Genomic DNA, 27,404 nt, shown 5'->3' with positions numbered 1-27,404 from the left:
TGAAGTGGAAAATGCTGGGTTTTTTGGGTTACCTTTTCTAGGTTATTTGTTGCAATGATTATTTGTCTTGGGCTATGTATATTTGAGGTTACATGCTTAAGGGTGGGGGTACCAACACCAATTTTCCTCCACAGGGTCACGTAAAACCTGGAAATGTCATGAATGTTTGTTCCAAGGCCTGAACAGAAACTTGTTCAATCTTTCATTAAAAATTGTTTGGGTTTGTCATAAGGAACAGGAAAGTACAACAGAACATTTTCATGTTTTTAATGTTATTCTGAGTTAACAGGTATCCAAAAGTGTGATTTTGTTGTAAATCTTCCAATATCACAGAAAAGTGGCATAATACCCAGGTAGATATGAAAAGGTCATGCAAATTTGTGATGTTATTAAGTGTATAAAAGCCACCTTTCAAATTTGCCACTGAAAATCGGAAGAAGATAATTATTTCTGTAATATGGATGATGACGACCAATAGTTTTCTTTTGCAGGTTCCCCTAACTGAAACAAAATTTGGGTGTCTGTCAGTCTGTTAGGATCTCCAGATCCTAAGGTTACAGGATTCTCAGAGTGGAGAAAGAAATTTGCCCAGAGTTTTTACAAAACAAACAACCGATACTTGTCATATTTTAATGCAATAATGTGATAGTGATATAATAACAATATACTAAAATGTAAATATTCATATTTAAGATATCACAGAAAATGTACATGTTTGTGTAGAGCATAAAATAACAGATCAGTATGAAGACGTTATTACATGTCACTTTGCGATGTAGGAGAGGACATAACTGACACTTGGTTAACTCATGTGTAACTGCCACAAGCAAGTTGTCTGCCCTTATAACCAAGTTTGTTAAAGGACATCCTACTTAAAGTCTGGTCCAGTGATCGATATTGTGAGCACCAATCCATATCACTGGGTTGTAACTGAGTCTGACCTAATACATGTGGTGATTGTTTGGGACCTATTCTAACAGGATCCCTGGGATCATAACACAGGTATGTTGAAAAAACTAATTAGTAAAGTGATTATAATGTGTTACTCATCAGTATGTCTACGGAACTGTTTTCTCAATTGGTCTTCCTACGCGTCACATTTGTTAGGGCTTCATGATATGGTGACAACTCAGTTGAAAGAACATAAGACTGTTGTAATGGACGGATCAGTATACATGATATATAATCTCTGTACATCATTACACATGTAGTAGACTATGTACATGTATCTCACTGAATTTAAAGTTGAAACCAATGAAATGACTAACAAGAGCTAGTCAGGAAGTAGCTTTAGAGCACAAAATGAAAACTTATAGATAGCAGAAATAATGACAGTACTTCCCAATAATGTTGAGGGTGCATGAATAGAAAGTACATCGCATTTCCTGATGTGGTAAGTGACACTTGGCTCGGTCAGAGGAAAGGTCCAAGATCAGATGTTAATGAGATCGTACACTACTCACATAGTCATCTATATGTTTCAACAGTTCATGATAAACGCTCCATAGTTCATGACAGTTTTAACTGTTGACCTCAGCCCTGATATGTAATACATCATGAGCCTGTTAATGTCAGGTGATAAGAAAAATTGGTATACATAAGAGAATCAATATTTTGCAGGTTTTTCAGTGAGATTTTTTGTTGCAAACTCCTTTCAGTATTATTCCACAATGTGCAAGCTTAATCACTGAATTCTTGCATGCCAATATCTGTTGACATTGTGCACTGAAATGCGTGTCTGATAAGAAAAAGCCAATGAAGAAAGCAGACCAACACTTCAGTTGTATAATACTATTGATATACGTTTGTGGCAACATGGTGTTGTTCTATCTGAACCCATGCACTCAAGGTCTTCTTTTGGCACAACCCTATAGTTTGACAGTTAAATCACGCTGAAACTCTCCCTCCTCCTTATACGATTCAACAGTCATGGGTGGCAGTGCTGATAGCACCTGTGTTACTTATTTGGTTGATAGTCTAGCACAGAAACAAAATGCATACTAATAAGCTTCCACAAGAAATATACACCACACAGCAGAATCTGTCCTTATTACCAAGCATACAACAGATTTAAAGCTGACAAAACAGGTCCCCCAATCCAAAATAATAACTAATTCAATTTTGAACGGTAGTGAACGAGGAGTCCGCTATATACAAGTATGTTGCTTCTGTCCATCATTTAGCCTAATGATTGAGAGTGGTGTATCACCACTTTAAACATTATTTTTATGTAAATATGGATGCTACTTGATGGTGGTAGAGAGCCTTGTGATACAGGTCTTGTTTGCATGGGTATGAAGGTGACAAATCTGGAAAGCTAATCAGGCAGAATATAGGACTTGAACCTATGATTCAGTGTTTCTGGTTTGCCAAAGGGAAGCAACTCTGAACATCAAATTGCATCGCCCTTGACACCTATCCATGACACATTAGTCAACAATTTGCTTGTCCTGAGACAAGTGATAATCTTGAAGGAGTACTTTTCAAATCTAGTTATGCCATATAGCCAGAACAATCTGTAGACCAGACAGACTTGCAGAGGGTATTCCTGTTTAACCATTGAGGTTTCAATCAGTCACTATGGACACGACAGTTGAGATCATTTTGTTGGGGAGGAGTAAGGAGTCTTGGACACATAGTTCATGATGGCTGACTGCAGCATGTGTGCCCTCTGAACTTCCTCTTCCTTGATGCGAGCGATCTCCATATCCCGGGCTCGCAGTCGCTCCTCCAGACTCACAATCTCCCGCTCCTTGTGATCCACCTGCTCTCGGTTCTTCAGCATCAGCTCTGAAACATCCAATATTGAAGTCTTTACTTGTCACAGTCATCTCCTAAAATTGCCACAAATATGGGTAGATTCTCAAAGTAATGAATGGACCATACACACAGGACAAAATTGACAAAATCTTATGCTAGAGCTGAAGGTGAGACTGAGTGAAAGTGTGAAATGGTTGGTTGACTGTTAATACACAGCAATATGGCCAGTCTGTAAATATTCGAGTCTGGACCAGACAATCCCGTGATCAACATCATGAGCATCAATCTGCGCAATTGGGATTCTATGAAGTGTCAACCAAGTCAGTGAGTCTGACCCCCCGATCCAGTTAATCACAGGATCGTCACGAGTAGGTATGAACTAGTTTCAGACTCAATTTTGAATACATGTCAAGGCCATTTAAGTTTAATTTTTTAATGACACGTGTCAACAAAGTCAGTGAGTCTGACCACCTGATCCCGTTAGTCGCCTCTTGTGACAAGCATGGGTTGTTGAAGACCAACTCTTACCCAGATCTTCACGAGTAGGTGAAAGTGTGAGTTCATTAACATGTCTTATGTATTGAGTTCTGTCTGTTGCAGTGTGTCATGAAGGTGACTTAACACAATGACCTACCTGACAGCTGTCTGTCTGTCTGACTGAGCTTGTCCCGTAGCGTGTTATGAAGATGGCGCTCCTCTTCCAGCTTGTTGACAGAACTGTTTAGATCCATCTTCACCTTGCTCACTTCAGCAAGGGTGATGTTGTTCTTCTCAGCTAGCTCCTGTATAAATGGAAGGCAGCCTGATCAGTACTACATAGACTCCTGGTATTGTTCATTTGCATGGCAACATTTGGAATCTGTCTGCCATGATCAGTACTACATTGCTAGCACTGTTTTTCTGTCGGGCCTGTTTCTCAATATCAGTATTGTATCATTGTCTTTATTTTGTACATGGCAACATTTGACGTCATGGAATCACAATGGTTTATTTAAAACCTGTTCAGAGATGCCATAATATTCAGTGGTGGAAATAACCCATTATCAACACTTGTTGACAGTAAAATAGTCGGCAGTGATATTTTTTCTGTCGATATAATTGATATCAAGCAAATTTGTATATCACACTGTACCAGCGTCCAGTTGACTTTCCAATGTTAATTATGTTGTTTGTTTAAATAATTCAACAAGAAATGGCCGGTATAGTGAAAAAATTATCAGGGCAAGTGATTTCACATGTGCCACTGTACCGGAGTACACTAGCAAGTTTAAAGTTATTTCCACCGAATATGAATATATGTTTGTCCCTTAGCAACCCAACCACCAACACAAAATGAACACTTCTCGATGATTCGTATCACTGACCTGTCCCATCTCCTCCAGCCTCCTCTTGTGCGTCTCCAGCTCCAGCGTCAGGTTGGAGTTCTTGCACTGCAGCTCCGACACCAACGAGGCCTGCTGGTTGCAGTGACTCTTCAGCTCATCCTTAGACGTCTGCAGCACACGGATCTTCTCCTCCAGCTGCTTCTGACGCTGCTCCTGTAGACACGACACAGACATGAGACGTTACTACACAATTATAGATATCAGCAGGAATAACATTTGCTATCTCAGAGGCCAGCTGAGATTGATGACAAATATGTTATGCTAAACAATTTTCATTCACAGCTCATTGACAAACAAAATGACAATTCAAAGATTATCTCTGCAACACACCTGGATAAACAGTATAAATGATTACAGCTTGTTAACACAGTATTACTATGTAAATATTTTCTGCATTCATACTGAGGAACTAAGAATGAGTTATGTGGAATATTGCTGCAACACACAACAGTAAAAGTTACTTTACACAGTTCTGACTGAGTGTAATATACTTTCTAGGAAGAAAAACTTCCTGATGCCTGATGCCATACAGTTATTCCAACTGTGTCACACAAAACGTAATAATATGAAAAAACAAACAAAATGCCACAGAATACCACAATCCAGTAGTGACCATGACTGAAAAGATCCTCACCAAACTAGTGAACCTGACCTTCATCAACTATTACAGATTTTGCCCCAATACAGAGTTTCTTATTTGACAAGTCTTACAGTGGTGGCTTAAGTAACTTTACTCACAACTCTAGCAAAGGTTACATTGGACAGCTGCTGAGATATATTTCCTCCCTACCTCCTCCGCCTTGATCCTCTGTTTGGTGTGTGTGAGCTGCTCCTCGGCCGTCATGCGGTCGGACATGTTTGCTGTCTTCAGCCGACTAACTTCTTCCTCCAGGCCCATCCTGTGCTCTTCCAGCTTCTGGATCCTGTCCCTCAAGGCCTTCTCCACATCATCCCCTTCCTGCTTTGTCCGCACGATCTACACCACAGGTGGAATAGTCAATCGGTGACAGACTTCAACAGTGTTTTATCATGTCTTGGTGAACAAAGTTAACTATGAGACTGTCATCCCTAGTCTTTTCAGCATTTCATCATCCTCAACAGATGAGGACAATTGCTGTTTTGTTCCTTTCTTTCTTATCCTGATGAAATATGCCATCTAGGTAGTCCAACCAAACATTCATGTATATCAGCATTTAATGCCTGAACCAGAGCCCCATTTCAAAAAGCTATCTTAGCGTTGAGGAAACCATACTCCCATAACTCCCATACTTTAAGCACAGGCTTACAATCACCGTAGGGCTAAGGCCTTTGGGGAAAGGAGCCTGGGATTTATCTATGATGGTAATTTTCTTTTAAATTGGGATTATTTTAGGAATTGAAAGGATGAATTTACGAATCCATTCAAATAAATAATGACTAACGAAGCATTAAAGCCTTTCTTGGTCCTGTAATGTGTAAAATACAAGCCACCACATGTAACAAAAAATGAAATGCCATATGTTGACTGGGTCCTAAATAGCAAAATGACCAATGCATGTGGCCTGTCAGTGTCCAATGTTCGACAACAGTGCAATCATGAGATCCTAAAGTGTTGTCATGTTAACCTACCTCCTTCTGCTTGTACTGCTCCATGTCCCTCACAGCATCCTTCTGTCTCTGCCGTTCCTGCTGCAGTCGGTCTGACAGAAAAACACCAGCATGCATATATACCTCTGTGTTAATGTCACATGGAATAAGTAGATCCAAAGTGAGGGGGAAAGAAGGAGAGGAGGGAACTGCATGTTAAATATACTGTTTTACTTCACATTAAAAGTGTGAAGCAAACATGAACAGGATGAAGCAAGCCAGAAATAGTGACGGTCGTCGATGTTTAGGTCTGGTGCTGACAAACCAAGAACCACAAAGGGGAAATCTCAGATTCAAACCCAGGGTTACAGGTTCCCGACATTCCTAAGGGATCAAACTATGCATGGTGCCCTCCTCCATCTTCCATCACCTACTCCCCCTCCTACTCACAATCATTAAATAGACAACAGAACACAAAGACAATGACAAAGACAATAAGACAATATTGCCCTCACCATCAAACTGTGTGCCCTTCAGCTTGAGCTCAGCCTGGAGATGGGTTATCTGCTCCTTCAGTTCAAACACCTGCTCCTGCTGATTCCGACACTTTCGGTCAAGGTCATCGACCTGAACAAGGGACACAGCTCTTGTTAGAGACAGCGGTAATATATATACTGGCAGTCGTCTAACGTCATTAATTATTCCTCATATGCAGGACCCATGCTTTTCTGCGCAGGGTTCAGTAGATTAACTCCCACAACAAATGACTCACCGATTTGCCCAATAAGTGTAAAACAGCTAAAACAAACACATCTTTGAACTAAAAGTTTCAAACAGCAAAATATCACAGAATCATGATGATGAAAGAAAATGCATCCACAGCAATACTTTTCCCATTATTAATACCTTTGCATGATCAGTAAATTGTCATCACAATATCATTAAAACCACATCTCATACTCAATTATGATACACCTCTAGTAACATTGGACAAGTCATGTCAGATGAACAATGTTCCTATTTTGATCTCAATGAAGGTTGTATAGGTTCTTGACCTATCTGCTTGAAGGTTGATTTGGATGAGAGTAGTGATCATGAATGATGTTATGATACCGCCAGGTCTCGGAGTCTCTACCTTGGTCTGCAGCTGGATGTTTTTGTCGTTACTCTCAGACAGCTCCTTCAGAAGCTTCATCTCGTCATTGGCTCGGTCCTGGACAACACAAACCAGTTGTGAGTTTATCAACTGTCACACATTCTATGGAAGGAGTTTGTGGATGGATGGCAGTGCTTGAAATGAAAGTGGTGTTGGGGATTCTTTCCGTGTTTCACCAATAGAACTGAGTCTAGGGATCCCTCACAGCATTATTGATGAGTGAGTGAGTGAGTATGATTTTACGCCACTTTGAGCAATATTCCAGCAATATCACGACGGGAGACACCAAAAATCAGACTTCACACATTGTGCCCATGTGGGGAATCGAACATTATTGATGACACTAAAGAGACATGACATACCACAAAAGAGACATAACATAACATTAAAGAGAAAAGGCATGACACTTAAGAACCATGGCATGACATTATTGAGACATGGTATGACATTAAACAGAAAGGGCATGACACAAACGAAAGAAGGCATGATATTAAAGAGACATGGCATGCCATTAAAGAGAAAAGGTCTGACACTAAAGAGAAAAGGCATGACACTAAAGAGAAAAGGCATGACATTAAAGAGAAAAGGCATGATATTAAAGAGACATGGCATGCCATTAAAGAAAAAAGGCATGACACAAAACAAACATGGCATGACAATAAAGAGAGAAGGTCTGCCACTGAAGAGAAAAGGCATGACACTAAAGAGATATGGCAGACACTAAAGAGAAGGCATGACACTAAAGAAACATAACATGACACTAAAGTGACATGGCATGACGATCAAAGAAAGAAGAAATGACACTAATGAGACAAGGCGACACTAAAGAGGCATGACACTAGAAGAGACATGGACATGGCATGACACTAAATAGACATGGCATGATATTAAAGAGACATGGCATGCCATTAAAGAAAAAAGGCATGACGCAAAACAAACATGGCATGACAATAAAGAGACAAGGTCTGACACTAAAGAGAAAAGGCATAACACTAAAGAGACAAGGCATGACATTAAAGAAACATGGCATGACATTATTGAGACATGGCATGACACTAAAGAGATAAGGCTTGACACAAACATAAGAAGGCATGACACTAAAGAGAGAGTAGTATGATGATTTTACGCTGCTTTTAGCAATATTCCAGCAATATCGTGGCTGGGTGACGTTAAAGAAAGAAGGCATGACACTAAAGAGACATGGGATGACACTAAAGAGAGATGGCTTGACACTAAAGGGAGAAGGCATGACACTAAAGAGAGGATGCTGAAACTAAAAAGACATGGCATGACACTAAAGAGAAGGCATGACACTAAAGAAACATAACATGACACTAAAGTGACATGGCATGACATTAAAGAAAGAAGAAATGACACTAATGAGAGAAAGGCATGACACTAAAGAGAGAATGCATGACACTAAAGATAGAAGGCATGATACTAAAGAGACAACATGACACTACAAAGAGATATGGCATGACACTAAAGAGATATGGCATGACACTAAAAAAGAGAAAAAGCAAAACTATATAGAGAGATGGCATGACAGTAGAGAAGACATGATACTGAAGGGACTAGCATGACACTTAAGAGAGAAGGCATGACACTAAAGAAACATGGCATGGCACTAAAGAGACATGGCATGACATTAAAGAGAGAAGGCATGACACTAAGGAGAAGGCATGACACTCAAAGAGAGATTAGTATGATGATTTTACGCTGCTTTTAGAAATATTCCAGCAATATTGTGGCTAAGTGGCGATTAAAGAAAGAAGGCATGACACTCAAGAGACATGGGATGACACTAAAGAGAGATGGCATGACACTCAAAAAGAGAAGGCATGACACTAAAGAGAGGATGCTGACACTAAAAGAGACATGGCATGACATCAAAGAGAAGGCATGACACTTAAGAAATAGAACATGACACCTAAAAAGTGACATGGCATGACGATAAAAGAAAGAAATGACACTAATGAGAGAAGGCATGACACTAAAGAGAGAATGCATGAAACTAAAGAGAGAAGGCATGACACCAAAGAGAAGACATGACACTATAGAGAGGACATGACACTATAGAGAGGATGATGACACTAAAAGAGATATGGCATGACGCACTAAAGAGAATGCATGACACTAAAGAAACATAACATGACACTAAAAGTGACATGGCATGACGATAAAGAAAAGAAGAAATGACACTACATGACACTAAAGAGATATGGCATGACACTAAAGAGATATGGCATGACACTAAAGAGAAAAAGGCAAGCAAAACGCTATAGAGAGATGGCATGACAGTAGAGAAGACATGATACTGAAGGGACTAGCATGACACTTAAGAGAGAAGGCATGACACTAAAGAAACATGGTATGGCACTAAAGAGACATGGCATGACATTAAAGAGAGAAGGCATGACACTAAGGAGAAGGCATGACACTAAAGAGAGATTAGTATGATGATTTTACGCTGCTTTTAGAAATATTCCAGCAATATTGTGGCTGGGTGACGTTAAAGAAAGAAGGCATGACACTAAGAGACATGGGATGACACTAAAGAGAGATGGCATGACACTAAAGAGAGAAGGCATGACACTAAAGAGAGGATGCTGACACTAAAGAGACATGGCATGACACTAAAGAGAAGGCATGACACTTAAGAAATAGAACATGACACTAAAGTGACATGGCATGACATTAAAGAAAGAAGAAATGACACTAATGAGAGAAGGCATGACACTAAAGAGAGAATGCATGACACTAAAGATAGAAGGCATGATACTAAAGAGACAACATGACACTAAAGAGATATGGCATGACACTAAAGAGATATGGCATGACACTAAAGAGAAAAAGCAAAACGCTATAGAGAGATGGCATGACAGTAGAGAAGACATGATACTGAAGGGACTAGCATGACACTTAAGAGAGAAGGCATGACACTAAAGAAACATGGTATGGCACTAAAGAGACATGGCATGACATTAAAGAGAGAAGGCATGACACTAAGGAGAAGGCATGACACTAAAGAGAGATTAGTATGATGATTTTACGCTGCTTTTAGAAATATTCCAGCAATATTGTGGCTGGGTGACGTTAAAGAAAGAAGGCATGACACTAAGAGACATGGGATGACACTAAAGAGAGATGGCATGACACTAAAGAGAGAAGGCATGACACTAAAGAGAGGATGCTGACACTAAAGAGACATGGCATGACACTAAAGAGAAGGCATGACACTTAAGAAATAGAACATGACACTAAAGTGACATGGCATGACATAAAAGAAAGAAATGACACTAATGAGAGAAGGCATGACACTAAAGAGAAAAGGCATGACACTAAAGAGAGAAGGCATGACACTAAAGAGAGAAGGCATGACACTATAGAGAGGACGATGACACTATAGAGAGGATGATGACACTAAAGAGATATGGCAGACACTAAAGAGAATGCATGACACTAAAGAAACATAACATGACACTAAAGTGACATGGCATGACATTAAAGAAAGAAGAAATGACACTAAAGAGAGTAGGCATGACACTAAAGAGACATGGCAGACACTAAAGAGAAGGCATGACACTAAAGATAGAAGGCATGATACTAATGAGACATAACATGACACTAAAGAGATATGGCATGACACTAAAGAGATATGGCATGACACTAAAGAGAAAAGGCAAGACGCTATAGAGAGATGGCATGACAGTAGAGAAGACATGATACTGAAGGGACTAGCATGACACTTAAGAGAGAAGGCATGACACTAAAGAAACATGGTATGACATTAAAGAGAGAAGGCATGACACTAATGAGAGAAGGCATGACACCAAAGATAGAAGGCATGACACTAAAGAGATATGGCATGACATTAAAGAGAAAAGGCATGACACTTAAGAAAGATGGCATGACACTAGAGAATGACATGATACTGAAGGGACTGGCATGACACTTAAGAAAGAAGGCATGACACTAAAGAGAGAAGGCTGACACTAGAGAGACATAACATGACATGACACTAAAGAGACATAACATGACATGACACTAAAGAGACATAACATGACACAAAAAAAAGAGAAGGCATGACACTAAAGAGAGGAGGAATGACATTTAGAAAGATGGAATAAAACTGAGAAAGATCACTAAATGACCCCATAATTCTCCTTACAAAAACCCAGACAAGACACCAACCTCCCTCTCTTGACGCATCTCTGACACATGGGAAGCTGCACTCTCCGACAGATCATTCTTCAGTCTGTTGATGACAAGATTGCAGTCAGTGACCTTCTGCTCAGCCAGGACTAGCTCCGACTCTGTCATGGACAATCTGGAGAACAAGAAACACACTGAGCCACCTTAAATATGTACCATCTAATGAGTTCAATGTTGCCTCTAAGGTACTTGACTCATATGTTTCACTTTCTTGAGTCTTGTCTTATTGGGATTTGTGGAAATTATTTGGCTTCCACATATCCAGGTGTTCTAATGATCATTAATTTGTGTCCTGTGAAAACTGAATCACATTTCGCATAAGAGTGATAAAAGTTACAATCACGGTTTGTTGCACATCTATGCATTAAGGAATGCAGTGTAGGCCATGTATACATAATGCCAGAATTCAATCAATAAAAACACAAGTGTAAAGACAATCAAGTATGCAGCTGAAAAAGCTACATTAGAAATGTTTGGCACAGTAACAGATGTGCAGATCCTTCAACTATATCTAGAATTTTATAACATGTAATACATTCTACCAAAGTCTTGACATCAGGATAACCACCCAGTGTACTGTCATTGGTTCATATGTAAACTCCAAATAAGCTGCATATTTGTGTAAAAGATGAAGACCAATTCACCATTACACGATAAATTTTTGGTTGCTTAGATACAAATATGCATGAAACAATTCAATAACCCAGTATCCCAACAACCCTGTGTGTGATTACCCAAGACTATTATAATATTGAATGTTTGTATATTACTTTGCTGCTAATGAGTTGAAAGCCCCTTTTCTATCTTCTAGGGCTTCTTGTAGAGAATTTACTCTCTGGGTTGCAGTTCTGAAAGGAAAACAAAACATATTAATGTCTGGAAACAGGAAATAGGTTACAATCATATCATTAAGTAAACACAGGAACATTTATTCCACAGAAATTGAAAATCATTTGTTGTTTGGCCGAATGTTTCTTAGTGATGACGTGTCTACCAAGTCAGCGAGCCTGACCTCCCGATCCAGTTGCCTCTTACAACAAGCATGGGTTGTTGAAGATCATTATGACATGGATCTTCACAAGTATTCTTCAGAAGTATCACTAAAATAATCCAATTACTATCCGATACTGTCAGCAACTACAACAATCTCAAAAGTATATGTATATACAGTCTAGCGACGTTGTGTAGAACTCTGATAACTGGATATAACATCTCGGTCCCTGCAAAATCCTTCATAATTTATCATTATTCAAGCTCTTTTAACTCGATACGGATGTCTCGATATTTCGGATATCGATATAATTTCATGGTCCCAAAAAGTAAATTTACCCTTTTAACTGGATATTTGCAAAGAAACTCGATATTCACCAACCTTTTATGGGCAAGCATCCCTCTGAACTGAGGTTGTTTCCACACGTTTACACACGGTGTGGAATGTAACAAAGGGATGCGGTAGTGTAAACAAATTCGGGTTAATTGAGTTGAAGTTGTCACTTGTTTGTTATTTAATTAGGATTAATTAAGGAGTTAATTAGGAAGTACTCACTGTTACGACTAAACACTACTGATAACGGATTATAGTTTCGAATCAAAACATGCAGAGAAGCGTTTTGTTTTCTTTCATAGTGATATGTGATGATATGCCCTGGTCGGATGTCTCGAAGTTCGGATAACTCGATATTTTTTCTTGGTCCCATGAATATCGAGACAACGCCGCTCGACTGTATATTGTATCAATCCATGAACAAGTACAATTCATCAACAGCTAATGAATCACTGCATCCCTACTACCCACCGCTTGGACTTGCGGATCAGGTGCTCCTGCTTGTCCAGCGTGTCCATCAGATCCCCGATCTGGAGATGCTTGTCATGTTCAAGCTGACTGATGTGTTTTGACAGACTGTGAGTCTGTTTGCGATGACTCTCCGTCAGAAGCTGACGGTCAGCATTGTTGTCCACAGCAGTTTCTGAAACACAACACACATAAAACACAACATACATGAAACACAACATACATGAAACACAACATACATGAAACACAACATACATGAAACACAACATACATGAAACTCAACTTACATAAACGACAGCCATTGTCACAGAAGTACTAACGTATGTCACTTGAAACTTGAATTTGAGCTTTAAGATTTTAATGTCATGTTGTCAGAGTGAACTGGGGTTCAGCAATATTTCAGTCATGTCACAGCATGTAAGCTTGATCATGTTCTGGGTGAGGAAACACCCAAATGATGCTGGTTGTACAAATCCTTTAGTGAATCTGATGTCTGGGTAAGGTGATGGCACACATAGTAAATGGGGTTAAATACTGCTTTGAACTGAATTCCAATTATATCATGGAATATCAGCTTAATGTGGGAGAAAACCAGAAGTGATACATGTCTCAGATGGTTACCTCATTCTTGAAACCAACAAGATTAGGTAAGCTTCTGAAAAACCTAGAAACATGGGGACGAACCAGGATTCAAACCCAGGATTATTACTTCCTGGCATAGCCAAGGGACATAACTCTGCACAGCGAATTACAACATCTTCACAACCAGGCCACCCTACCTCCCATGACACAAGGACTTAGGAGCATGATCGAGGTCAGTACAATCTCACAGTCAACAGATCCTGACAGCTGAGAGATGCATTATTCCACATTATTTCACATTATTCCATCATCACAACATGGCAAACTGGTGGCACTGCTCTACATATAGCACAATGACAGAGTCATCAAATAGACCCTGATTTCAGTCTACTCTACATCATTGGGATAATTTCATGGTGAACAAGAATGACATCACAGAGATGATGAAGACAGAGTGTAATAAACCTGACTGACCTATAGATTTGAGGATGTCCGAAGGAATATTGTTGCCCGCCAACTCAAGGCGAGATAAGGTTTTGTTGGATTTCAGCATTTCAATGAGGGCTCGTCCACCCAACAAACCAATATTGTTCCACCGGAGATCTGGATCAAGACAAACACATCAGAATATTGAACAAAAATGATACTGAAATCATGACTACATTTATATTATTGCTGTTGGACTGGGTCACAGATTTGACAAATAACCTACTTATAAAAAAATCACAATTATTTAGTAATTGAGGAAAAGCATCTTTCAAAAGGAACCTTGACAAACTGGCTTGTGTTTAATGATAATCTCTGAAATTAGTAATCAAACTGGATGCACATCTCGATGCGTCTCGATGCACATTACCTTCAACTGCAACTTTACATAAGCAAATTACATACTGGTACAACCCCAGAAACAATAATACTGAAACTGGAAAAATCAGTAGTGATTAATAAGTAAGTGAGGATAGTTGTAGCAGACGTGACACAATTGTATCAATAAACATGGCATATGAGCTCATATCACATGAATAAATAGATAAAAACACAACATTATATGTCACCAAATATTTGAGTGAGCCCCTTGTGTGAGCACTGAACCACATTGCCTTTTTTCAAAGGCATGGGACCATTTGCATCACATCATCAGCCAGCTTACAAACCAACTCTCTTCTGACACTTGTCCTGCACGGACGATCTTTCATCATTGAACAGTCATCATCATCATCCCCCTTCTCATGTTGGACAAATGCTTAGTAATCAGTGAGAAAAACTATACCAAACGTACCTAAAGCCCTGAGAGATGTATTGCGTTTGAGGTTAGCAGCCAGCTCGGAAGCCCCTTCATGGTTGATCTGGTTGTTGCGGAGGTCCAGAGCTTGGAGGGAAGAGTTGGAGCCAACGCCATCACAGAATGCAGCAAATGCCATGTCCAGCATACCCATAGCATTCCATTCCAAGCACAGGCTGAATATACAAAACATTAACATTTTTTACACTTACATTTTTTACGATGTCATACAATGTGTATGCCTCCATTTCGTCTAAAGTTTGGGAATAATTAAGTTGTCTTAAGCAATATTCAGGCTATATCACAGAAGGAACACCATTAACTGGCTTCATACAAGGTACTCAAGAGGAATCAAATTCAGACCTCTGGCCTGAAGTGAACACTGTACCTACTGGGCTATCCACCACTACTCAACATGTTGAAGATACTCAACTAGAATAATACACATCCAAACACTTGACATACAGCCACTATGATAGCATGGCTATACATTGACTATAGTAAATACTTGCCTAGGCTACTAGTGTGTTATATTTAGATTTCATATTCTTTCTTTCAAAAAAGGGATTGTGTATCTATAGTTTTTGGCCATGGGAACAGTGGCAATATACACTTGTTAGAGGGGACACAAAGTTTGTTGCCAAGACCATTAGTTGTAGGACATCCACTTCTGAGGCCTTGCTGGCTGAGAAGTAGATCACTGATTTTGTGTACTGACAATAATGTAATTTTTGGAGTAAAATTGATATTTTATACTTATCCTGACTCATGCTCTTTTTGCTTGTCTTCTTCTTCTTGCGAACATAGTGGAACACTTGTATCTCCCTAATTGAAGCTCCCTTCAATTTAAAATCACTAATTAGTATTCACCACGAGTTACCTCCCTTTCCACAAGCTGGGGAGCGAGAGCCACCCTCTACCCATGTGCCTCACTCTCTCCTCATATACTGAGCCCAACATTTGAATTTACAGGGAAATCCAAAGTGTTATTTGGGGAGGATGGGAGGGCTGACCTCATGAGTCAGGATAAGTATAAAATATCAATTTTACTCCAAAAATTACATATTTTTCCTTATCCTGACTCATGCTCTTGCTTGTAGCATCCTACGGAGCGGAGGTGGGAATATCTAATACTTTGGATTTTTAATAATTAGTGATTTGAACTGTGATGATTGTAATAACCCTATGGGAACTTCATAAAAGGCACTGAACTGATGAATTCCTGCTGCTAACTTATCAGCTGCCATATAAAGGTTATTACCATGTACTTATTATGATAAAGTATATATAACATTAATACAATGCTTAAGACTAATAGACTTAAGCTTGTTAATATGCTAGTATAAACTCCTTAGAGTTTGTTAGCTAAAATACTTTAAGATATAACATAGTACTAAGCTTAAGATATGATTAAACTTAAGCTAATTATATAATAGCAAACTCTTTAGAGTTTGTTAGTTAATATACTTATATGATATAGATATAATGCTGAGCTTAAGATATGAATAAGCTTTAGCTACATATATAATAGCAAAAACTCTGTAGAGTTTGTTAGCTAATATATTTTTATAATATGAGTATAGTACTGTGCTTAAGCTATAATTAACTTAAGCTACATATATAATAGCCAAACTCTGTAGAGTTTGTTAGCTAATATATTTTTATAATATGAGTATAGTACTGTGCTTAAGCTATAATTAACTTAAGCTACATATATAATAGCCAAACTCTGTAGAGTTTGTTAGCTAATATATATTTATAATATTAGTATAGTACTGAGCTTAAGATATAATTAACTTAAGCTACATATATATAGCAAAACTCTGTAGGGTTTTGTTAGCTAATATATTTTTACAATATGAGTATAGTAGTGTGCTTAAGATATAATTAACTTAAGCTACATATATAATAGCAAAACTCCGTAGAGTTTGTTAGCTAATATATTTTTTACAATATGAGTATAGTAGTGTGCTTAAGATATAATGAACTTAAGCTACATATATAATAGCAAAACTCCGTAGAGTTTGTTAGCTAATATATTTTACAATATGAGTATAGTATTGTGCTTAAGATATTATTAACTTAAGCTACATATATAATAGCCAAAAAACTCTGTAGAGTTTATTAGCTAATATGTTTATAGTGTAACCATAGTACTAAGCTTAAGATAAGATTAGACTTAAGCTAAAAGTATATAGCAAAATAAACTCCTTAGAGTTTATTAACTAATATACTTTTTATGTTAAAAACATAGTACTGAGCTTAAGTTATGATGAAACTTAAGCTATATATATATAATAACAAAACTCCGTCGAGTTTTGTTAGCTAATACCTTTATAATGTAAACATACTGCTTAAGATATGATGAAACTTAAGCTAATTGTATAATAAGCGAAAACAACCCTTTAGAGTTTGTTAGCTATGATATAAACCTAGTATTGAGCTTATGAAGGAAAACTTAAGCTACATATATAATAGCAAGAACTCCGTTAGAGTTTGTTAGCTAATACATGTTATAATGTAACCATAAAGCTTAAAATATGATGAAACTTAAGCGAAATATATAATAGCAAAACCCTCTTTTAGAGTTTTGATAGCTAATATACCTATATGATATAAACATAGTACTAAGCTTAAGATATGAATAAGCTTAAGTTACATATATAATAGCTAAAACTCTGTAGAGTTTGTTAGCTAATACATGTTATAATATAACCATATTGCTTAGAAATATGATGATACTTAAGCCAAATAGCAAAAAACTCTTTAGAGTTTGTTAGCTAATCTACTTATATGATATAAACATAGTACTAAGCTTAAGATATGAATAAGCTTAAGCTACCTATATAATAGCAAAACTCCTTAGAGTTTGTTAGCCAATATATTTTAATAATATGAGTATAGTACTATGCTTAAGGTATAATTAGCTTAAGTTACCTATATAATAGTAAAACTCCGTAGAGTTTGTTAGCTTAATTAACTTAAGCTATGTATAAAATAGCCAAAAACTCTGTAGAGTTTGTTAGCTAATGCATTTATCATGTAACCATAGTATTACTCTTAAGATATGAATAACTTAAGGTAAATATATATAATAACAAACTCTGTAGAGTTGTTAACTTATATATTGTATGATGTAATAATCATAGTACTGTGATGATAAAAGGAACTTAAGTAAATTATACATAGCATGAAGCTATTTAGTATTGTTATAAGATAAGTAAAATCTGTTAGATTGACTTATCTTCTCGAGAGAACTGTCAGCTGTTGTCGCGAGGACCATGGGATCGAATTGGTGTATACCTGAGGCGTCCTCGGTGGTGATATCTCTCAGATAATGGTTTGCAACCACCATATCAGTTCAGAAATAAACCCTCCATTATTTCAATCACATTTGTGTAGAACAATTGTAGAAGTTAAGCTATAATATCATGAGTATTAAGCTCATGGAGGGTCGGAATAGGTCCATCCATATATGCGTAGTATGACAGTTCTGATCCAAATGGAGATATAGTACATGAGACTTCACTCTGCGTAAGTTGATGATAGAGGAAATAATCTGTTGCATTTTTTCCTCCTGTTTGGTTTGGTGGAGATAAATTTACAGTGCTCTTGCTGGCCAACTTGATAGAATCATCGTATCATGGGGTCCAAGTATGTCATCCAGGCGTGTTCATAAACCTCACTTGTGAGGTGTTGGAACACTATATTCATATCCCCAGGTTGGGAAGTGAAATTTCCGTTTTATTCTCCAAACAGAAGTTTAGTAGGTTTACTAACCATCTAGTTGTGTTAGTTAGCTTGATGAAATTCAGCTGTAGTCTGAAGCGCTGTGGATTTAGATCCACTTGTATCTTCGTCTAGGTAATTAAGCTCGCGCGAAGTCCTTGATGATGTAGGTGCACAACCAGGTGTGTCTGTCCTCGTTGAACTTTATGTAAAATCGCCTGACTGCCGATCCCTCGTCTTAACTTGACAGGGGAGGTCTCTAATGAAGAAAGGCAGTCTAATCATGAATGTTCAGGTTAACTGGACTGTAATGAGGCTTGCTCGTTCACTGATATATAGTTGTCACTTGTGGCGTAAGTCTTGAACTGTGAATTGAGATCGACCTCTGTGTAGGTCGTTGTCCCTCAGCGGTCCAATCAGAACAAGGCATTTTGATTCTGTATAATACCAGCTGTGATGTCACGGTGTAGCGGGAAAAAACCCACCTTGAATAAATTCTTGTAAATTCGTTGATATTAGCATAAGCGTCGGTCTTCACCGTAGCTTCGAAGTTATCCGAGTGACCCGTGTTTGAGGGTTAATGGTAATAGCGAAACCTCCGGTATGAAATATCTCGCTCTGTAATTTTATGCTGGGTAGGTTATTTTCCTGGTTGTCGTGAAAGTAATTTCAGTTTTGAATATAATTCCGACTTCCTTATATATAAGGGTATAAACAACTTGCAAGTTGTGAGCTTGTAGACTGTATACATGAATGTATCGTCATAATTGTAGAATTAACGTTGAACTTGTTGTACATATTTCTTCTCAGAAACTTTGGCGATTAAAGAGTTATACTTCGCTGTAACAAGGCTGCTGTTCAATTTCGATATTGAATTGTCTGCAGATATGCGTAATGGTCGCATGTAGATAATCGTATCGTCGATCGGGATTGTATATTAGCAATTTATCACGGAATAGTTGATTTCTGTGAAGATCTATGAAATGTCGTTGACTAATAATACAGCGGCGTTCTGTGTTGTAAATAGCCTGAGCAATTATCTTGGCGTGGAGGCTTATAGGCGGCATCTGGCATACAGTTGATAATCAACTTATGCGGCGTCTTGAAACGGACTGACGAGTAGCTATATATGGCGAGTGGCTAGTATATGGAAACCTTGGAGGAGACTTCCTCGGTGAGCGCCGGAGACTTAGCGAAGTTCTCGAAGTATCCCTTCTAGATCTTCTGGGTGAAGTAGACTTGGAGCCACTTAGCCTTAGCGACCATCGCGAAGGTGTCGAAATCAAAACCCGATTAGTATATATATATATATATAAATATATATATGGCGCTTGCCGTGAACAGCCTCTGTGTTTAACAGGATGTGGGATCGGCGTGGCGCTTGCCTAAAATAGGGCCGCATGGATCATCTTATCATATTCAGAAGTCGTGTTCACGAAGTCTGGTGATAAGTGTCTAATTGATCGTTCTAGATCTATTTAGGCCAGCGAACATCGTCTCGTCATGGATTCAACAGAACCAATATCACGATTGTAGTTCTTATACTTGATATCGATGATCAACTTGTCTATGGGTTGATCTTCTCGGAGACTTGTGAGGAGCGTTGATAGTTTAGCTGAAGCTCTTGTATAGTCCCTCGATGTCCTTCTAGATGATGATGATCTGGATTCAGGTGTCCTGGGCATGCCTTAGCGAAGCTTCCTCTGCGTCGGTCGAGGAGCGGCGATATGACCTTCAGCGAAGGCTTCCGTGATGTCTGATGGTCGAGTCCACATCTAGGGATGAAACGCGCATAAGGTGATGATCTATCCTGCCTTAGCGAAGTCGCCAGCGAAGGCTGTATCTAGGTTCTTTCAGCGAAGGCTGTACATCTTCGCCGCGAAGGCGAAGCGAAGGCTGTACATCTAGGTCCGCCGTCAAGGTGGTCCGTGACTTCCTTTAGCGAAGGTGACATCGTCCTGGCTGCTACGTTGGCGGGGGTGCCTCTGGGGTGCTGTCACGTTGGAGCCTTCAGCGAAAACTTCGGACCCTGCTACGCCAGATATAGTGGTCCTCCATGATGTTCATAATTTGTCGCATCATGTCTTCTGGGATGGTCTGCGGCGAGGTCGTCGGTGCTTTATCTGCGGTGTTAATGGAGGGGTCCACCGGAAAATCGTCCGACATCAGTGTAGAGGCATCAGGCTGCATGGTGATCTCTGCTGATGTCGTTGTAGCTGTCACCGGTCGTTTCTTGTGGCGTCGTCGGGGATGATGATCAGCTGATCATCGTAGAGAGTCCAGGTCATCGGCTGGAACAATCTCGGTTGAGAAAGTCCTAGTAGACCGTTGATTTTCCCTCAGAGGTCGGCGCTGCCCTGGGTGTCGCGGCGTCTGCGTTGAGTGTTGGTAATGATGGGACCCTCAGGACGATCATCGCATATCTGCGTTGGTACATCAGGCTGCATGCTGATCTGAGCCGACATCGGTCAATCTTTGATGTACATCTGGTATGATGACCGGCTGATCATCAAACAGGCCCAAACTGCGATGGGAGCGGTCGGCTGTTGAGATGTGGTAGAAAAACCCTCTAGTCTTCTGCTGCGGCGATGGGATGTCTGGGGAAGCAGGATGCTTCTTGGAGATGGCGGACTCGTCCCACACCTCTCCACCACTCTAGCGGAAACACCACGGGGAGGAGTCGGCCAACAGCAGTAGACTGGCGAGGGTTCGGTGTATCAGTCATACTAGAGTCTGCATCGCGACCTATCTGCTGTGCGTGCCAAAGCGCAAAGTAAATATTAATAAAAGGTAGAATTGGATAAATTAGTACCGCAACTGCAATGTGAATATAATAAACATGGCCGTACATCATATTAAAGCGGATCAGCAGCAGCATAAAAGCGTAATCTGCAATAGTACAGAATTTTCATCAAGCGTAATCCACTGAAACAAACCGCGGCGTCCGTGAATAAACTGTAGAAAAGCGACTAAATATCAATATATAATCGTTGAAGGATACTAGCTAAACCTCTATAGATGTCTATCACGAGGGTAACTAACTAAATATATTTCAAAGGATATAGTGTGTCGGAGACACAGAAGCTCTCGTCCAGCTCACTGGGCGAAGAAGGAGAGTGAGGCACATGGGTAGAGGTGAAGCCCTCGTTCAGCTTGTGGAAAGGAGGTAACTTCGTGGTGAATACTAATTAGTGATTTTAAATTGAAGGGAGCTTCAATTAGGGAGATACAAGTGTTCCACTATGTTCGCAAGAAGAAGAAGACAAGCAAAAGAGCATGAGTCAGGATAAGGAAAATATCCAGCTTAAGTCTGGGCTAGTACAAGCAGCCGCACATACACATACACATGCATGCACATCGTCATATGAGCGAAATATTCTCAAGCACGACGTAAAACCCAATTTCACCTCACCTCACCTTAAGGTATATGTTGTATTACTACAGTTCCTACCCGACAATGGAATGATTCTGTCGCAGTAGCTTCCCAAGAGTTTCTGTTCCTGCACCTCGAATGTTGTTTCCCTGGAGATCAATATCAATAACAGTTACACTGACATCACCCTTGTTAGCCATGGTAATAGAAATATCAACAGTATCCATGGTAACGGCAACATGAACAACTTTAACATCAACAACACTGCAGATATAAGCTACAGTAATCACACTGTCTGTCACTTGTCCAAAGAAAGAGTCAAGTAAAATTCTGTACAGTCAAGTAACTTCTGCTAGTCCATACAATACCCATGTTACAACACTAAAATTTACTGAAAATGATGCTGCGAACCAGGGCTTGGATTATCGTAAGTGCCATACATTAACATTAACATACGCCTACCTTAGGGCTAGGAGAGCTGCGAAAATCTAGGCCCAGGGTCCTCTTCCACAAAGAAATCTTAGCACTCAACTGATCGTAAGTCCATGTAAAATATATGTCAGTTTCGATCACCATAGTGCTAAGATCATTTTGTGGAACAGGGGATCCTAAACTATTAAGTTTGGGCACCAACTGTCTTCCCAAAAGAAGTGACTCTTCTGGACTGTTGCTTTTCAATATATTAACAAGTTCTAAATACAACACCCAAAACAAAACACATTCCATTTTATTCTTACATCATGATCTAACTTTAATTCAAATGTTACAGATCAACACTAGCATTTGGTTCAATATCAGAACATTCAACATCTTTCCTACCTTCAGATCCAGCTTTTTACTGTAGGAATTGTGGATGAATCCTTGACACAGACCTTTGAGAGCTTCATGAAAGAAAATAAGAAGGAATACTCCATCATACAGTAGTCATACAGTAATCAATGATGTAACATTGCTGTCAACAGGCACAACACATATGCTATACGCACTCAAGTGACAGAAGTCAATATTCAGGGGTGGAAATAACCTTAAAATTGCTAGTGTACTCCGGTACAGTTGCACATGTAAAATCACTTGCCCTGATAATTTATCCACTATACCGGCCACTTTTCTTGTTGGTTTTTTAAATAAACAACATAATTAACATTGGAAAGTCAACTGGACACCGGTATAGCGTGATATACAAATTGGCTTGCCCGACAGAAAAAAACACTGGACTGGGGCGTCGGGCAATGGGTTATTTCCACCCCTGATGTTTATTTCATTGTATTTCCCTAGGAATAGTTTGTCAGAATATTTTGTTTACTGTGCTGTTTAGAGTATAATATTCACAAAATTCCAGCAATTGGACCTATCTGATGATGGTCCGTAAACATGGCAAATACATGAGTCATGGTTTGACCACTCCATCATGTCCATCATGGCCTATTCTGACTATGAGTGAGTAACTTGTGTTTTACACCGCTTTAAGCAATATTCCAGCAATATCATGATGGGGGATACCAGAAATGGGATTCACACATTGTACCCATGTGGGGAATTGAACCTGGGCCATGGGCATGACAAGTGAATGCCACTAGGCTACCCCATCACCCCGACTCTATCCAAGCTACCACAGAGGATGTCATCAAGCACTGAAGCATGGAATGACATTCAGCTGCAAAATGTTTTATGTGAACTAAGAAAACCTACCATCCTCACTGAGCATACAGTCAGCAAACTTGTACTCTGTAAACGTCCGATCAGGTGCAATGACCTTTCCCAGAACAGCACAGGACTTCGCAGTAAGGCTGTTGGTAGATAGGTCGAGAGTTGTCCGCCCCTTACTGCCAGCATGAGTCAAACTGAAAAACAAAACAAAACAAAAACAGTGAGTGAGTATAGTTTTACGCTGATTTTAGCAATATTCCAGCAACATCACGGCAGGGGACACCAGAAATGGGCTTCACACATTGTACCCGTGTGGGGAATCGAACCCGGGCCTTTGGCGTGACGAGCGAACGCTTTAACCACTAGGCTACCCCACTGCCCCAAAAACAAAAACAGAAATGAGGTGTAGAGAAAACTCACACATACTGTTGAGTATTTTATTGAAATAACAAAATAATATATCATTGTTCATCATGATTAAAATGTTAATATATACTACCCATCAAAAGTTTAGACTCACTAGTGTAAATGTAGCCACTTACTTGTCCACTGTTCTAAACTAGCTTTTTGCAAAATATTCCATACTGTTTAAAGGTACTGTTTAGTTATGAACTGGTGTATTGTAAAACATATTCGTAACATTGAAAAGATTATTGTCATGAGTTCAGTAAATGATTAAAATCTGTGAAAATTGGCGAATTCTTAACAAAACTTTACACCAAAACGCATCTGTTCACATGCACGACATTTGCTCATGCCTTTCGCAATTTGAAGCATCATCCTTGTGCAATTCATCTGCATAAGGTTTTCAGTTGGTTCCCCCAAGTTGGTGGAGAAATTCATCTTCGATGTAACCACATACATATACATAACATATAGTGAGTGCTTTAAGTGAGTCTAAACTTTTGATGGGTAGTATATGAACTGCCTAAACAAAAAGATATTTTTTATAAGCTGTCCCATCAAATGAAAGGATCAGTTTAAAAAATTGAGGCTGGATAAAACTTAATTCTAGAATTTTAGGGGTGGTGGGTTCATGACTGTGCAAGTTTTCCATCCTTCATATTTAACCTACCTTATTTCTCAATGTTAACTTTGATCCTTTTTAACGAGTCCATTTTAACCACAAGATTATTATCACTGAGTGCAACTTGAAAGAAAAAGGCAGTTAACACTGTTCACAAACTCTTACCACCACTGCTAATGTAAGTCTGCTGTTAGGAGTTTTTCATTAAATACATTCAGTCTTTCCAAGAGATAGCGTCCTCATGACACTGTGTTTTTTAGCATTGATTGATTATGATGATGAAACAAAATGCTCATATCATGTGTATAACAATGATTAAGAAGAGGCAAATGGTTCTTGGCTAAAACAAATGAATTTGTTTCATTTGGATCATAAACTATTCAAAACATTATGATGATGAAACAGATCAGTGAGTTTCTTGTGCACCTTTTAAGTTTCTCCACAATACAATCTTGGGCTTCCACGTGGTTGTCCTTGCAGAGACGAACATACACCTGCCTGAAGTCATCCATTTCACTGAAGCTAAAAGCAAAATACGGTTTGGACATTGACATGGTTACAATACAGAACAAATGACACAGTAACCGGAGAGCTATTAATTTTACCATGTTACAAGCTAAATATGAACTTCAGAACTGTATTTTTTTTCACTTGTGTATGCACAACCTAATTCCTTTTTTATGGAGGATTGGGCCTGTGGATACTGATGCTAATTTCAATAATTTTATGAAGACCATATACCAGGGTTTAACTCTACTGGAACAGGGTAATACCATACATGCCACCTGAGGTGTTGTTTGTAGATTTAAATACATGGCTGAAATTATTTGTTTGATTGGCATTCTAGAGGTTGGTGAGTCTAAAATTTGTTAAAATCTTGAAAACACCCCACCTCATATGGCTTGCTCAAGACTGTTGGGTACAAAATATGAGCTTGTGGAACATGTGTATAGAGAAAGTAGGACTCGCATGTCTGTAGTTCAAATGCAAAGTCGTGCTGGACTAGCATGTCTGTTGATGCAACAGCCACGGAAAGGATAGCAAAGTACCCCTGCACGTTTTCTCTCATACCCTATTTTCGAACACTCAGGAACAGTCAAGACGAAATTGAACGAAGACGAAGTGTCATTCGATAATTGGAAGGAGACCTCAACTCTGCCATGACTTTGATGTAAAATTTGCAATGTTTGGAAATAAACACGTATCAACATAACCAACATAAACGTTTAAATGTTCTACAAGTCCGTAATATATTATTTTCAAATTTGACATGAAATGCCGGGTTTTGGTTGTCATGATTTTATGTTTTTAACTTTTTATAGTAGACCAAGTATTTCCACATGTTCAGATCGTGAATATGAACGATGATAGAGCCAGATATGTCTAGGGATGTCTATATTAAAAATAACAAACAATTTCAAAGCGATTCGTGTAATGTTGTCTTTAGAGGAAATTGTCGTTGACTGTCAAAAAGATTTGTTGAGACACGTTTCCATCCAAGGAAACCTGTTACAAAAACTGCAGTGACTGCATCGGCCTCAAAGATCACACTGAAAGCATGCAATTGTATTTCTACCAATACAGGCGGTAGTAAACACTTGCATTACCCCTTGTGAACGAGGAACACCACACAATATCCTTCGCACTGCTTCGAAAATATTCAGAACGCCGCCATTTTGAACCAATGACGCTTGCCAAGATTCGCATCTTCTTTCAAGGAGAACGACATAAATTACTTCCCTTGGATGAAACCGCGATTGATGGCTTTCCCTAAGCGCAACGTCAATTAATTATTCAAATTTGATCAGTCCGGAGAACAAATCTACATTAAAATTGTATATTTGGTCAATTTTGGTTTAATTAGTACAGAAGTAGTGTCGATGTCTAAGAACAATACAAACGCTAAATGTGTTTATTCTAAAAAAGGACTTGATCCGGTCCATATAAACACACAGGCCCCCACTGCGGGTCAGAAAATCGATAAACTAAGCCCTAGTTTACTATCCAGCCCCCCTACATGTTATATACTAGTAGTAGGGGGGCTGGATAGTAAACCAGGGCTTGGTTTATCGATTTTCTGACCCGCAGTGGGGGCCTGTGTATAAACAGTGAGTGTGCAAATCTGTATGTACATGTAATACCAGAGACCCGGTCTCTGGTAATACTCAGGGTTGTAATAAACGATATATCATTCATAACTTTTATATTAGGCTCATTTACGTGAAATCAGGCATTCTCCGATGTGATTACATGTCAACCTAGGTATTAAAAGAAAATCAATTATCGACCCTCAACTCCATTCACGCAGTCACATTTCTCAAAGTGATTTTCTTTCATAAAGGGTTGATTGAGGATGGTATTATAGATCATCCAGTGGAAAGATTTCCGCCCGTAACCCCCGTATTTTTTTAAAATCATTATATGACTAAGAACATACGCCTATGATTTTTTTTATATAAACAGCCTATACCTAATCCTAAACCCTAACCCTAAATATAACCCCAAACATACCCTAAACCCTCGAAATAATCCTAATACATGTAAAGAGAATACATTTCAAGCGGGGATTACGGAAACTCTTACCTCTAGATTTACAAGCTTGTAAATATCTTGTAAAATGAGATTAAAAAGACATTTAATTATTTAAAAAATTTTAAAGATGATATTTTTTTCTTTGTAAATATTGACAAAGAGAGATAATTTGTATGTAATGTCATAAGATTATTCTGTATGGGCTAACCTCCTGCTATAGTGGAGCTTGTCTATCACACAGACTCTGAAACAAATAGGTCCAACAAATGTACCCAATAACCCATGCAAATCTAGAATGTGTGTGGTGTCTAGATTACCAGTTATAGGAAATGAACAACGACCCTGGGCCCCTTTTTAT

General features: G+C 38.9%; 1 protein-coding gene across 1 annotated transcript; it reads right to left on the bottom strand.

Annotated features, from left to right (window-relative positions):
* Window positions 1-616: 616 nt before the first annotated feature.
* Window positions 617-26,199, bottom strand: LOC124284131 (leucine-rich repeat-containing protein 45-like). Its single transcript, XM_046720190.1, has 17 exons — window positions 26,117-26,199; window positions 24,941-25,036; window positions 23,530-23,681; window positions 22,660-22,721; window positions 21,919-21,989; window positions 14,736-14,914; window positions 13,931-14,059; window positions 12,878-13,049; window positions 11,853-11,930; window positions 11,062-11,197; window positions 6,847-6,924; window positions 6,227-6,338; window positions 5,754-5,824; window positions 4,936-5,121; window positions 4,125-4,298; window positions 3,395-3,542; window positions 617-2,790 (listed from the first exon to the last, which is right to left on the bottom strand). The coding sequence occupies exons 2-17, from the start codon at window positions 25,024-25,026 to the stop codon at window positions 2,600-2,602; spliced, it is 2,025 nt and encodes a 674-aa protein (XP_046576146.1). The 5' UTR covers window positions 25,027-25,036; window positions 26,117-26,199; the 3' UTR covers window positions 617-2,599.
* Between the last annotated feature and the right edge of the window lie 1,205 nt (window positions 26,200-27,404).

The sequence above is a fragment of the Haliotis rubra genome, unplaced genomic scaffold, assembly GCF_003918875.1.
Source record: "Haliotis rubra isolate DU_JTF1 unplaced genomic scaffold, ASM391887v1 Scf33, whole genome shotgun sequence".
Lineage (NCBI taxonomy): Eukaryota > Metazoa > Mollusca > Gastropoda > Lepetellida > Haliotidae > Haliotis > Haliotis rubra.
Note: the sequence above shows the minus strand (reverse complement) of the source record. Positions and strands in the feature narration are given on the sequence as shown.